The 15,296-nt window shown below is 54.7% G+C and overlaps 1 protein-coding gene across 2 annotated transcripts in view; it reads right to left on the reverse strand.

Moving 5' to 3' along the window:
- Positions 1–5,563, reverse strand: part of TENT4A (terminal nucleotidyltransferase 4A) — a 45,162-nt gene extending 39,599 nt beyond the window's left edge. For both annotated transcript variants that reach the window (XM_044234037.1, XM_044234030.1), the window contains exon 1: positions 4,795–5,563. In XM_044234037.1, coding sequence (XP_044089972.1) covers positions 4,795–5,531 — 737 coding nt within the window. In that variant the 5' untranslated portion in view covers positions 5,532–5,563. The remainder of the gene's footprint in view (positions 1–4,794) is intronic.
- Positions 5,564–15,296: the final 9,733 nt, after the last annotated feature.

The raw sequence follows: 15,296 nt of genomic DNA on the forward strand, positions 1-15,296 counted from the left end.
CTTTCATTCTGCAACTTAAAAAACAGGTCCTAAACCAATGCGCAAGAAATCCTCATTTCCCAGGATAACCATGATGCCTCCACCCACGGACGTACACGATTCCATTTACAGTGGGAAACAAAATTTCTTATTAAATAGTGCCCAAAGGAAGTCTGAGGCTTTACCTAGAAAAATCCCAAAGTTATGAAAAATTGATACTTTAAAACATTTACTTAAAAATTTTTCTCCAAGGTGCTCAATCACACCTGCGCTACTGCTGAGAAGCCACCGGCATCGCTGCGTTAAGCTCCTCCCTCACAAGCCCTGGGCAGCCCCGCAGCGACGGGGTCCGCCCCACCCCGCGGTGCCTTCGGCAGCGGTGACTTCGGCAGCGCGGGCATTACCAAGGTTGTTTTCTGCAAAAAACATTCGAGGTCTCTATCTTCCCCCAGGACTCCTCCAGCCTGTTTCATACCACAATCCTTTTCCAAGGCGTCTGTCCAGCCCTTCTCCGAGGGTCAGCAGTAAGTGCATCTTCACTTACCAGCAACCAGGCACAACTCTCCCCAACTTCATCACTGCCCGCACGCCGCCCTAGATGTTCGATCTCACTTTGCAGTGACAGGCCAGGGCATACCGGGTGGGAACAAGCGACACTGTTACTAAGGGGGCTGGAACCTCTGAGAAGGAGCTCATTTCACATGCTCAGCGCAGCAGCAATGCGGGCACAGCTTCCACGCACGACCTCATACCGGGGCTCTGTCACCTTGCGGGGCAGGTCTCATTCTAATCTCTCCCATGTGTCCCATGATGTGTGTAGGCGGATATGGGACAGAGAGGACGCACCAGGAGAGGCGATGCTGTCGTCTGCCATGGGCCCTGCTGGGCTTTCACCTGCGCCCTCCCACTGGGTCCCCACAAGGATGCACTGGGGGAGGGGGTCACCCACATGCTACTTTACGTAGTGCCAAGTCAGGCTGGAAGCACAGAGGGAGAGGAGGCATCCTGAAGCCTCCTGAATCCTCCTCCAGGCTCAGCCTCTCCAAACAAGAGTGAAGGAAACACACACAGAGTCCTGCGGGGTGTGGGTCACCATCCTACAAACCACACGGGTCCGTTTCTCACCAGTATCAGACGAAGAGCTGAATTTTGAACAGAAAATGTCAAAAAATAAACACTGTTAAAAGCCCTGCAGGAAGGATGCTCCATGACCATTTCACACTCAGGCACACCAGAGAGGACAATCCACAGATGGCCAAAGCCCACGCTGAAGCCTGGTCAGGGCCCCGCCTGCAGGGGCCCGCCAGAGGCCAGGGGCCTTCCCTCGTTTCATTACGCTCCTCCCGGGGCTCTACAGGGCACCAGTAAGGACGCAGCAACACACCTGGGGTCCAAGCTCCCCCCACCCCCACCTGCGACTTTTCTTTGCCTTGAGGCTCACGAGGTTTCTGAAGCTGTGGCAGCACTGACCAGGGCAAAGTAACAACTCGCTGGGCCAGGAAGTGGAGGTGAGGGCACAGGAAGGTGACGAGGGCCGGAGGCTGGGAAGTGCAGGGCCCAGGAACCTGTCCACACCTGCCCACGTCCCTAAGTCAGAAGCCCAGGTAGAGAGGAGAGAGCACATTCCACACCATCCCCAAACAAAAGTTTGAGAGTTCAAAGGAGACACGAAACAGCTGCTCCAAGACAAGTGCTTCCCTTTCCCTGCTCCGAGGGTTCCCGTTCGGATCCTGTCTGCCTCCCCTGGCTTCGTCACCTCCTCAAGGGTGGAAGCAGACCGGCAACCCTGTGAGGCCAGGCCACCAGTACAGTTTCGAAGGGCAAAGCCCTCCAGCCCAGAAAAGAGCAGACAGCGTGCCTGTTCCTCAAACCACCCCGCCAACGCCCAGCTGGCTTGGGCTGACGCTACTCAGCCTCCCGCAGCAGCGGCCAGTGGCTCAGCCTTTCTAGGGACTACAGACATGGTCCTTCCAGAAACACCTGTCCTGGGCCTACACAGTAAGTCTGAGCCACTACTCACCAACAAGGCTCCTTTCTACTGACCAGGTCAAGGGCTCTCCCATCGCAGTTCTTTCCCCTTCTGAGCTATAAATGAAACACGTGGTGGTGGCCTTCCTTATCCCTCTGAGTAAGCTGGCGGCTGGCGGCGAGTTCTAGACGGACTTATTTCTCGATACCAAAAAGCTGCCATAAGGCCAGCGGCCCGCCATGGGCAGGACCATGAGGAACACCTCCCTCCTCTGACCACAGGCAAACCTCCACAGTTCAAGGGCTGCTCTGACTTCCTGCTCCTCTGCTCAGTACCCCCCACCCCAAACGGTGGCCTGCTAGAAGCATTCCGCGTAGCAAACCAAGACGGGGCACCCCACCCTTCCAGACACATGGCAGGCAGTCCTAGCAGGCTCCTCCTCTAGGGAGAGATGGCAGTAAGTGGACAGACCCCGAGTGGTACACGTCAGCCACAGAGGCAGCCAAGGAGAAAAGAAGGAGCATCACCAAGAGCAGGACTGCACCGGCTCGTATTCAGGTAGGTTAAAACGGGGAACTCCTGGCTGGGCTGCTTCGGAACCTACTCTTCAACCCTCCACGCGGCCTCTGAGCAGAAACCTCACAGGCCAATGGTGGGGGCAGGGTAGGACCCGCAGTAGGCCCCCAGGCAGGGCCCAGAGCAGCAGCGCCCAGGAGGCAGGCTTAGTTGTGGGCTGCAGTCTTTAACCCCAGGAGGACCGCAGAGATGCCATCACGGTGTTCTAAAGGGGACAGACTTAACCAAACCTGCTGATGGGGGAGATTCTCCTACTGGCCGCTCTGGGAGAGGCTCAGGGGCCGGCAACAGTGTGTGCAAGGACCGCTGGCCACTGGAGCAATCTCCGCGAGCAGTGACATGCTGCGTGAGGGTAAAGAGATCTGATCAAAGACTAGATGGGGGAGACGGACAAGGAGGAGGGAAGATCTGCACACTGTGCTAGTGTGTTGCTGCGCAGGGGCACGCGGATGGAGGCCAGGTTCAGAGGCAGAATCAAGAGACAGGCAACTTCCAGGCCAACTACTACCTCAGGTCCTAGCAAAGAACCTCGTATTTGGTGGGCTCATTTATTAATGAAAGCACCAGCACGGGCACCTGGGTGGCTCACTCAGTTAAACATCTGCCTTCGGCTCAGGTCCAAATCCCAGTCCTGGGATCAAGCCCCATTCTGGTTCCCTGCTCAGCGGGGAGCCTGCTTCTCCCTCTCCCTCTGCTCCTCCTCCCCAATCCCACTCCTGGTGTGTGTTTCTCTCCCTCTCTCAAGTAAATAAGAAAATAAATAAATAATGTATGTATTGAAGATTTCTAGAAACCTAAGGGTGAGGAAACATTTTCCAGGGCCTAAGTAATTTGCAGAAGGGCATGATGCCGCCACTGCCAACAGCTCATGGAAGAAGCAAGACTTGGGACCGTCTGGACCCCAAAATGCTCTACCAGTAAAGACCACATGTCCTCCTATTTTCCTAGTGCTAAGACACAGAATCAGTTCCAGAAACATGACAGCCTGGAAACCTGCATGCCTCACCCCACCCCCCAACCAAGGAACTTGGGTATGATGCTATACATCGAGAAATCGCTCTAGACCACCCTTTCTTGGACAGTTTGCCAAGTAAGGGCTGGAGAAAGAGAAGCAAGAGGAGAATGGCTCCTACCTGGGGCTGAAATGCACACTGGGGCTTCAGGGAATTTAAGAATGTAACACTTCTAACCCAAACCAGGTGAAACAAATTGCAGGACATGAAGCTCTTAGGATGCATCTCACTTGCTTTAAAGTAGTATCAACTTAACCATTTTCCAACCTGAATGAACAGACTTATAACAAAAAAGAGTTACTTTAAGAAGTAATCTCAACACCTAGCAATCCCTGGATTAGTAGAACTCTAATATTTGTTTTAAAAGAAAAAAAATCCTAGTATCCTGGAAAATCCTTATGCAGCTCTTAAATCAGCATACAACTTGCAAAGAAAGTTCATGATTTAAGTCTTAAAATAACGACATAAAATCTACATAGGAACGCTTTGTTTCTAGATGCTCAGAAAAGCACAGGAAGGCAAAAGGGCTGGGCAGGGAGCATTCCCACCTGAGCAGTCTCACCTGGGACTGTTTCAACCAAAAAGATTTTTTTAAACAGTCCCTGTCATGTATAACTGCACTAAACTTAAGTAGAACTTTGAATCCCCTCTAGGCCAACGTGGAAATATTTTAAATAAAAATAGCATCTTCCAAAGAATAACTGCTACAAACGTTTTTGTCTTCTTTGAAGACTATCAACTACTTTTTCAAAACTAGAAAAATGCTTTTTATGTTAATTTCTGCATAAAATTGAATCATAACACACACACACCCTCATCCAAAAAAATTACTTCTAAACTCACTGTTGGTTAAATTGTATCACTAATTTAAAAAAAAAAAACAAAAAGACAATGAATCACCTTCCAAAAAGATTTTTCTCAAAAAAAAGTTATTATTTAACGAGTATTTGCCTTCAACTCGACTCAAGTTCCCGGCAATACTAAAACCGTCTGCAGCTGACATAAAGCTGCACACCCATCTGCGCCCCACTTTGACACGGGGTCCCCAACATGTCTGGGGAGAGGGAAGAAGGTGAAGTACCCCACACCCCCTTCCAGGGGCCCAAGTCGGGCGCAGCGGCCGCCGTCCTCCGCGGTCCGTGCGGGGATCGGAGCCGCAGACCGCCGCTCCTCTACACCAGGAATCTACTGGGCAGTGCAAGGAGAAGCCTGCCGGGCCAGTCGCCGCCGGCGTCCCCCCGCGCGCCCCGCACTCACCCCTGGATGCCGGGGCTGTACGCGCGGCTCTTCCACGGCGTGCCGGGCCGCGGCGCCTGGGGCCCGGGGCCGCCCCCTCCGCTCAGCGCGGCCGCGCGGCTGCCCGACAGCAGGTAGTTGAGGCCGTAGGTGCTGGCCTTGTTCTCGCGTTTCCGGCGGCCCGGGTGGAACTGGTGCTGCGGCGGGGAGCCGGCGGGCGCGGGGCCGCGCGGCCCGGGGTGCCCGTTGGCCGCGCCGGGGGCGCTCGGCGGGCCGTCGGCGAAGTGGAAGAAGGCGCCGCCGCGGCCGCCGCCCGCCCGGCCGAGCGAGGCGCTGCTCGAGGACGACGACGAGCAGCCGGGGCTCTCGGTGCCCGACTCGGCGTTGGACGAGGACGAGGACGACGACGACAGCGACGGCGACTTGTGCAGGCGCCGGGCGCCCTCGGCCGCGGGCCCGAGCGCCGTCAGCAGCGCGGGGGGCAGCGCGGCGGGGCCGGGCGCGGGCGGCGGGGGCGACGCGGCGGGCAGCGCGGGCCCCGCCAGGCCGCCGCCGCCGCCACCACCGCCGCCGCCGCCGCCCAGCCCCGCCGCCCCCGCCGCGACCGCCGTGTCCAGCGCGGGCGAGTTGAGGCAGAAGTAGGACGCGAAGCCCGACCCGCCGCGGCCCACGCCCTGCGAGGTCTCCCAGATCTGCATCCACAGGGCATTGGCCGGCCCCTTCTGCTCGGGCTGGATCCAGGCCACGCGCGGATCCATCCACGCGCCGCCCCGCGGGCCCGCGCGCCCGCCCGCCCCGCCGCGGCCCCGCCCCCGCCGCGCCCCGAGCCCCGGCCGCGCCGCGCACGGACGGACGGACGGACGGACGGGCCGCGGGCGGACGGGCTGACGGGCGCGCGGGCCTGCGCCCGCGGCTCCGGCCGGCTCGCGGCAGCGGCGGCGGCTCCCGTCGGGGTCCCGGCGCGGGGCGGGCCCGGGGCAGGCCGAGGCGGGCGGCTCGGGCCTGTCGGGCTCCCTTCACGCGGCGCGGGGCGGGCGCGGGGGCCGCGGCGGCGGCGGCGTTCCACTCGGGCCGGGGGGAGAGGCCATCGGAGAGGGGCGGGCGGCCGGGCCGAGGGGGCGGGCCCAGGCGCCGCGCGGCCCGGGACCCGCGGGAGGGCGGCCGCCGTGCGCCGGGCCCTCGGTCACGCTCGCGCCGCTCGCTCCGTGCTCCTGCAGCGGTGGTGGCGGCGGCGAAAAGACACTCTCGGCGGCGACAGGGCGCGGGGGAAGGAGGGGGCGCCGCCGCCTCCGCTCCAATGAGGGGCGGGGAGGGAGCGGGGCGGGGAGGAAGCGCGGCCTCCCTCGCCGGGGCCGGGACGTCAGTGCGCACGCGCAGCCGATTTCAAATCCTCACTAGACACCGCCACCTTGGTTACCGCGCCTGCGCACTGGGACGCTCCCCCTTGCGGGTGAGGAGGGCACCGCGTCGGAAGGAGACGCGACTGGGAGGGGCTGGAAGGGCGGCGGCGGCGGCGGCGTGGGTCTTTCTAGACTAGACTTGGCTGCAGTGTGGCGCGGAAGAAGTGAGGGGGCTGCTACGCCGCCTTCGCCGCGACTTCCTCCGCCAGCCCCACCTCCCGCCGTCGCTAGCAGGCCGAGGCCTGGAGACATGCGCGCTGAGGCCGGGGTCCCGGCAGCCGCCCGGTCGCGTTGCGCGTGCGCAGAGATGAGACGCCGCCGCCGCCGCAGCTGGGTGGATGTTTCCGCGCCGCCAGGCAAGGCCGGAGATCCAGCCCCAGGCCTGGCCCGGGGACCGCCGGCTCGCGGTACCAGTGAGCTGAGGCGGCACGAACCACTGTCCGGCCGCTCTCCCAGGAGAAGGACAAAAGTGCCCCCAGGCTTCCTGCCGTCCATCCTCCGGGGTCCGTGTGCAGCCGGTAGCGCTGCGGTCACTCGTGCCCGCCCACGTGCTCGCCGGCGTCCTCCGGGAGGAGCGGTCACTTGCCAGCGGCCCGGGCGGCGATTCCCGCTAAGCCGCCGCCCTGGACAGAGCGGGACCCTCCTGGGAGGATCTCCTCATAGGCATTTTTGTTTCCTTTTAGAAATGATTTCCTATTGCCTAGAATGAAGTTAAAACTTTGCAGTTAGCTCAGTGGCGTGATTCCCCAGGCAGGCTTGGCAGTGCTGCCTACCAGGGCAGCGGCCCACGTGCTTGGGTGTCTGGGCTCGCAGCTGGCACAGGGGTGGCCAGATTCCACAGAGATCCTGTCCGCGGGGCGAGTCCCCTGTGTCCAGAGGATGCCCCAAGCCCGGTTTGACCGTGCTGTCTTTAGGACTCAGCCGCTAACCACACCTACCGTGGAGTGCAGAGCAAACGCCAGAGTGCCATTATGTAAGACTGCTTGTGCCTCATGAGCCCAGCCGGTGTGATGGACACCGTGGCCCCTCTGGAGCCCAGCCTGTCCTGGTCCCCACCCAGCGGATGCATTCCCTGGCCAGGCAACTTTGAGGAAGCTCAGCGCTGGGGCCGGTGTTCCTCTTAAACATATTGAGAGAAGCCCTTTCTAACCCGCTCTTCTGAGTACACGTTACTCAGCGCTTGACACTTCAGGACATCGTAACAACCTGAAAATCGTGTATTGCCTGCTAAGGCTTCTTGGCAAATGCTAATCGAACTATAAATGACTGTTTTGGTTCAGGCGTCTGTATTGTACATGTGGAAATTACGACCAAGGATTAGAACATGTGCATTAAATAAATTGGAGATCACACACAAGCCAGACAGCGGTTGTTGTGGATCTCCTTGCTTCCAGTGCCTAGGGCCAAAATCCCTGGGTCATCCCAGTCTCCCCTCCCCATAACCAACAGATTTTCTTGTGTCTACCTGCAAGAAACATCCAAAATTCAACAGCTACCCCTCACTCCATCTACTCACCTACAGCCCTTTAAGGCCACCACTATTTCTAGCATATTTTAAAACAGTGCCTCCTAGCTAGTTTGTCATATTTCAATCTTGTCCTCTTTGGCATTTTCTCCACAGAGCAGCTTGTGAGTGATCCTTAAAAAAAAAAAAAAAAAAGGTCAGATTATGTCAGTCTCCCGCTCAAAACTCTCCAGTGGCTTCCTTTCTCAAATTCAGGCTTATTATGACCTACAAGTCCCTACATTGGCTGGTCCTTCTCTCTTTTTCTCCAACTTCGTCTTCCAGCTCATCCCCTAACCCAGCCTGTTCCAGCCAGAAGCATAGCAGGCACAGATGTGCCTCAGGGCCTTTGCACTTGCTCTTCTCCCTCCCCTTGGATGCTACATTCCCCCATGGGTCCCACCTTACCCACTCTCACACCTTAGGGACGACATTGCTCGATCTGAACTACAAACCCAACCCTCAACACTCCCCGCTTCCATTCCTTGCTTTATGTTTCTCTTAGCATTTATCTACATTGGTTTCCTAGGGCCACAAACTAGGTGACTCACAACAGCAGAAATGTATTCTCTTACTATTCTAGAGGCTCAGTGCCTGAAATCAAGGTGTTGGCAGGGCCATGCTCTCTTTCTGAGGTCTCCAGGGCAGGTAGGTTTGTAGGTGCCTCACTTCATTTTCTGCCTCCATCACTGCATGGAGCTTTCCCCATGTCTGTGTCTCCTCTTGTCACAAGGATGCCATTCGTACTGCATTAGGGTTCACCCTAATGAACTCGTGTTACCTTGATTACATCTGCAGAGGCCCTATTTCCAAATAAGGCTAACATTCTATTGATATCCAGGGTTAGGACTTGAAGTTCATTTGGTGAGAGGGGGCGGGGTGGGACACAATTCAATCCACTGTGCCATCTCATGAATTTTATTTACCTTATTTATCATCTGTGTCCTCTCACCCAGTTAGGATCTAAGTTACACAAGGAGGGGGCTTTTTTTTTTTTTTTAAGATTTTTATTTATCTATTTGACAGATAGAGATCACAAGTAGGCAGAGAGGCAGGCAGAGAGAGAGAGAGGAGGAAGCAGGCTCCCTGCCAAGCAGAGAGCCCAATGCGGGACTCGATCCCAGGACCCTGAGATCATGCCCTGAGCCGAAGGCAGCGGCTTAACCCACTGAGCCACCCAGGCGCCCCAAGGAGGGGGCTTTTTATCTGTGCTTTTCCCTGCTGTGTGTGAGCTTGAAAACTGTGATTGGCACATGGCGGGTCCTGGTTGGCTACTGGTGAAATGACCGACAGTCGGCTGAGCAACTCAATGGGAATGAAAGCCTTCCTGGCTTCAGGATCTAGCCACAGATTGCTCTACTTCTTTACAACATTTTAAGTTGTTTTTTCCTATGGCTTCCTGCTCTATCTTTTTAATTTGTCTCTAACTAATCCCTCTAACTTTGATTCATCAGCCATAGTTAACTTCTTATAATTAGATACAGGGTTTCATGCTGTATGTATTTGATCATAAGTTTGTATGTAAATTAGAAGCAATGTGTTTCTTTCTGCCAAACAAGAACGAATACTAAGTCATATGTAGTCCCTGTTGCAGTCCCTGTGGCTCTGGGCAGAGGAAGCCTTTCTCACTGCTTAGCAGTTTTCACAGATAAGCCCAGATTTTTCCTTCTGTGGCCAAAACCAACTCCTCTCTCTTCTCATGCTGTTCTCATGAACAAATAGTTTCTGGAACTCTGACTACCATGGACTTCCGGCGCCAGAATCGGATATGCTGGTTAAAACGCAGACAGCGAGAGCTCACCAGACCTGAAACTTATTCAGAGTGAGGTCCAGGAATCGGCATTTTAAGTAAATTCCATGGGCAATTTTAAGCCTAATTCAGGGTTCCCAAACTCAATTGCTCACAGGAACTGAATAGGTTATGTAAGTAACTGAAAAAAATCAAGGTGTATGTGCATCGGTCAGCTACTACTGGGTAACAAACCACCCCCAAACACAGTGGCTCAAAGGAAGTGTTTATTATTGCTCACAAGTCTACAGATCAACTGTGTGGTTCTGCTGATCTGGATCAGACACAGCGGATCTCGGCTTACGAGTCACTTCAGGCTCCACTCAGCTGACAGGAGAGCTGAGGCTGGCTGGTCTAGAGCGACCACACTCACATGACGGGCAGCTCGCTGTCTGGCAGCTGGAACACCAGGGTTGATGGGCCCATGTGTCTCTCCTTTTCCAGCAGGGGAGCCCCAGCTTATTCTCAGGGTGGCTGAACAGGGTTTCAAGAAAGCAAGAGACATGCCTGAAGTAAGACCTGGCATGTCTTCATTTCCTCAGCATAATCCTCAGCATTCTGTGAGTCCAAGTAAATGACGGGGCCTTGATCAGATTCAAGAGGGAGAGAAATAGCCTCCATGTCCTGACAGAAGAAGCTGCAGTCACATTGCCAGGGGCGCGGGACACTGGGAGGAGAATCTTGGGGACCCCAGTGGGACCTGAATGAGGAGTGGGGGGACCGTAGGATCCAGGAGAGCATCTGCCTGGTGCACGGGAGTGGAAAGGCACTCCTCCACAGGTGGTCAGCGACGTCAAGTCTCCTGAGAACCTGGACAGGCAGACGTGAGCCGGAATCCTCCCTGTCTGAGATGTCAACCTCTAGGCAGATGCTGCTGGCTGCCCACACAAGTCCTTTGTCCCCACCGCCCCTTTCTTCTCAGGGTGGCAGAGCCCTGGTCCTGCCCAGGAATCTGCATGGCAGGTATGCAGAAAGGTCGCCCCCAGTGCCAACATAAGCATAGTACACACCCCCATTCTAGAGGAGGGGGCCGCCAGAACACTCCTGGGAAAGTCTTCCAGGTGAGGAAGAAGAGATCTGCCAGAGGACACTCTCCACATCACCAGTGGACACAGTTCTCTGTGTAGGATGCCTGGCACCACCGTAGCCACCTTGAGACCAGAAGAGAGATGGGACGGGTGCCCTGGGAACCAGGATGAATGTGGCGGCCCCAAGCCCCAGCCGTACTACACCATAGCCCCCAGTCCAGCCCCACCCTGGTTGCTTCGTGTTCTGGGCAGGTCACACTGTCATTTGCTACAGAAAGCACCCAGGATAGCAAGCATCAGAAAAATGCTAAAGTGCCGTGGAGGGTCGCCTTTAAGTCTCTGTGAGTAATGCGTATCTTGTGGGTAATCTCTGGTCACCAGAAGACAAATAATACAATGGGCGGGGTGAGTGGTGCCCGTCCTGAAGAAAGGTTTCCTTCAGAGAGGTGGGTTCCCGCCTGCAAGGGGTGAACGCTGAGCCCTTTGAAAGTTTTAGGTGCCAGTGCCACTCATTAAAGGAAATCTTGGGAGTGAGTTTTTCTGCAAAACTATCTTCCTCCTATCCTTAATTATGGAAAGTTCCAAACTTGCATAACACTGGGGAGACTATATATACCGAACCCCTTCAATAGCTATCAGCACAAGGTCCGACTTGCTCACCAATGTCCTCACCTGATTTCTCCTCCAGTTATTTCAAGGCAAATCCCTGGTAACACATCCTTTCATCCATAAATGACACAGTATGCATTAGTGAGTTATAAGCATATGTTTTGAAACGTAACTACAATATGACCACATCTACGTAGTAGTAACAATGTCTTCCTTCATATCATCAAATATCTGATCCATGTTATCTTTGATTATCTTATAAACTTTTTAACTGGTGGTTTTGTCAAAAACAAAAGGTCTATATAACGATTTAGATCTTCTCATGCTTTTAATCTGTGGTTTCTCTGTCATCTTTTGGGGGGGCAGGTTGTGAGGGGGCATCTATTGTTGAAGAATGTGGTTCATTCATCCCACAGTCTAGATTTTGTCAATTATATCTCCCTGTGGCATCATTTAACACGTTCCCTGTAATCCATATATTTTTTGTAAGCTGGCCATTGAATCTAAGGTGTTGGTCAAATTCGCGTTCTGTCTTTTATCGACAAGGCCACTCCAGAGGTGCTGCTGTGTCCTCGCACAGTGTCTGGTGCTTTCTTTGGTGAGGTGAGTGTGAGCTCCTTTGATGAGTACTGTCTCAAGCCCTGCCCCAGGGCTCCTGTGGGAGGAATTATACCCTTCAAATGCCACGGGATCCCAGGACGGCCCCTCTCTCAGCATTCAAGAAGCAGACTCAGGGTCTCTGCTTTCCAGGTGAGGATTCGGAGGCTGGCCCGCCACCAAAGGCCCATAGGGATGACCAGTGTTGGGGGCTTAGCATAGCAAGTACTACAAATTAGACCCCATAAAAAATTAACTTTGGTATGTCACATGGACTATGACCTAAACGGACATGGAAAAATTGAGAAAATGGTCTGTAGGGAATCTAGATCTAGGGGGTCCAGAAATTACACTTGGGCTCTTTTTGCCCAAGGAAGCACTCCCTGACCCTGGTAAGTATACAAGGTCCTTCACCAGAAGGTGAGCTCTGTGAAAGGAAGCAGATCTCAAAAGACCCCACCTGGGGGAAAAAAAAAGGGAGGGGTTAAGCTATGTGAGGAGGTGGATAAGTTAATTAGCACTGCAGTATTTGTGCTGCTGTGTATAGGTGGATCCAATCCCCATGTTGTATACGTTTAACATACACAATTTTTATTAATATAAATGAAATGACATTTTAAAAAAATTCTTACTTAAGTTAGAGCACATTTAAAAATATTGGTTTGAGAAAGCAAAAAATAGATATTTCAAAGTGCTTCAAATTAATAGTGGATATTAAATAGGTATAAAGTAGAGAATATTCGAAGTTTGTGACCATAGAAAATGGTAAGCCTCAGTTCTGTGTGATACCACTTTGTGTGGGAAGTTGTGTTTCCTCACAGTGGAAGACAAATGAAGCGGCATATGCGTCTCCTCCATTTTAAAGGTCTCAGTGATACTCAGGGTTCTCTTCAGATTGTATAAATCTTCAGATTGTATAAATGATGAAAAGTAAGGAATAAATTAGTGGCACATATTGGGAGCCACATTAAAAAAAAAAAAAAGTCCCACGGAGAAGTAGAAGAGACGTCCTTCATTTCTCCCCACAGTGACCTTCCACCTGGCTCCCTTCCCTTATCCTCAGCGGAGGGTACCTGGAGAGAAACCCCCCCAGGCTGCGATCTGAGCTGGCTCCCCGTCCATGTGCTCATGAGTCGGTCCTCCTAAAGGCACAGAAGACTTCAGGAGGGGCCGCACTTGTTGCCTGGGGTGGCCCGTAACCTACGACCACAAACTGCGTGGATTGAAGCAACAGGAATTGCCTCTCTCATGGTTCTGGAGGCCAGAGGCCCGAGATCAAGTTGTCAGCGGGCCCAGCTGCCCTCCAGAACCCCCAGGGGAGGGTCCCTCCTGCAGCTCCTGAGGGATCCTGGGGGCTTCTTGTGTCCCTAGGCATGTGGCAGCGCTGTTCCACTCATCGCCTCTTGCCCCCATGTGGTCTTGTCCCCTGGACTGTCTCCATCCCTCCCTTCTTGTGAGGCCCCCAGTCATGGGACTGAGGCCCTCCCCAAATCAGGGCTGACTTTATGTCAAGATCCCTGTCCAGTCACATCTGCAAAGACCTTACTACTGGATAAGGCCACATTCTGAGGTTCTAGGTGGACCTGAACGGCTGGGGGCAATATTCAACCCAAACAGGGACACAAACAAGTGCCAGGAGTTCTTTTCCTCATAATAAGGAAGCGGGAGGTAGAGGGCCTTGGTGTGTGCTCTAGGAGGCCACAGCTGGCCCATCTGTGACTCTCCCCCTGCCCTAGCCCTCATGCCTGCAATCAGAAAGGGAGAGAGGTTGGAGGAGTGTGCTGTCTGTTGCTTCTGACCCTAACAGAAAAGCAAAAGTGTCTAAGAAACCCTCACAACAGACTTCCCCTTGTATCTCCTTGACTTGAACTGGTTATACGGCTACCCTTACCTGCAGGAGAGGCTGGGATACTAAGATCCAGAATGATCCAGAATGGCCTAGACCAATCTCAACATACTGCTAGTGCTGGCCATATGGCCATGCTGAAAAAGCCTGGGGTCTGTTGGCAAAGGAGAAGCAGCTGGTGGGTACTCAGTAGGCCCCAGGTCTGCCACCCTGAACCTGTTCTGAATTGGGTCCCCACAACTTGGCTTCTGAGAGCCAGTTTGGACAAAATCTGGTTTCAGGTCAGCGTTGACTAGGGTGAGCTCATCAAGATAACGTGCCCTCTGAATTCTTGTTACAGTTAGCAGACGATTCCTTCTCTGACATGACCCCAGAGCAGGGCTTCTCGGGTGGGCCCCACTTTGTTTCCCGGGGGACATTGGACAATGTCCGGAGATCATTTTGTTGTCCTCTCCCGGGGTGCTGGGTAGTTGTTGAGGCCCTGCTCTGTGTCGACGACACACACAACCAACACTCTCTATGCCAAGCACTCCTAGTGCCGTGGTGGTGTGTGGTGTGCGGGTCCCTGGGGGGTGGGGGGGACACGGAGGCGGTGTGGCCAGACTCATCCCACAAGATGAGGAGCAGTTAAGCCGACAGAAGGAAATAGAGAGCAGAGAGATGGAAGGACATTCCAGGAGGAGTCTGGTGAGAGAAGCAGCCACGAAGACAGAAATGCCCGGTGCACCCGTGGCCGGGCGCTGTGGGTGGCAAGAGAGAGCTAGCACAAAGCCGGCCCATGGACCGTGGACGAAAGCAGGCCTGGGAAGACCACGTGCCACACTGGGGTCCCTCCAAGGCTCCATTTGGCAGTGCCATTGTCAGCTGTACACCAAGGAGCAGATAGACTGACTTGGGCTTGAAGAGGCTCGCTCTGCCTTAGCAGCTGGAGTTGGGATGGCTGAAGGCGGGGCAGCGGCGGGGAGGGCAAGGAGAGAGGTGGAAAGGCAGTGATGGGCACAGCGGTAGCTCTGGAAGGATCACCTAGGAGGAGAGAAATTAGTCAAGTAGCTGTGTTTGCTGCAGGACGCACCCTCCAAACTCAGTGCGGGGAATGTGTTTCTTTCTTTCTTTTTTTTTTTTTTTTTAAGATTTTATTATATATTTGACAGAGAGAGATCACAAATAGGCAGAGAGGCAGGCAGAGAGGGAGAGAGAGGAGGAAGCAGGCTCCCTGCTGAGCAGAGAGCCTGATGCGGGACTCGATCCCAGGATCCTGAGATCATGACCTGAGCTGAAGGCAGCGGCCTAACCCACTGAGCCACCCAGGCGCCCGGGAATGTGTTTCTTACTCGCATCCCAGCCCAGTGTGAGTCTGCGACGGGGCCCGGCTATGGCAGGGAGGTCCGCTCCATGTGGTCATCCAGGGACCCAGCCCCCCTCCACCCATTCCCCTGGGCCTGGCTGTCCTCTGCAGCGTGCCTGCCGGAGAGGGAACAAAGTGGACGGGAGACACTGCAGGAGGCTGGGGGCCAGGCTGCGGTGGCCCACACGGGACTCCAGCCGACATCCCGGCGTCCCAGCTATCAGAAAGAACTCGGACCTGTGGCCCCGCCGCTGAGGAGGAGTCTCAGAAGTGCAGTTGAGCTGAGCTCAGAGCAGAAAGGAAACGGGTCTGGCCAACAAACAGTACTGACTCTGCCACAGAATGTTTCAGAGGTAAAGTCATCCTCAGGCCCCATAATTAATCCCATATGGAGGAGGGGAGAGC

Source organism: Neovison vison, chromosome 1 (assembly GCF_020171115.1).
Source record: "Neovison vison isolate M4711 chromosome 1, ASM_NN_V1, whole genome shotgun sequence".
Taxonomy (NCBI): Eukaryota; Metazoa; Chordata; class Mammalia; order Carnivora; family Mustelidae; genus Neogale; species Neogale vison.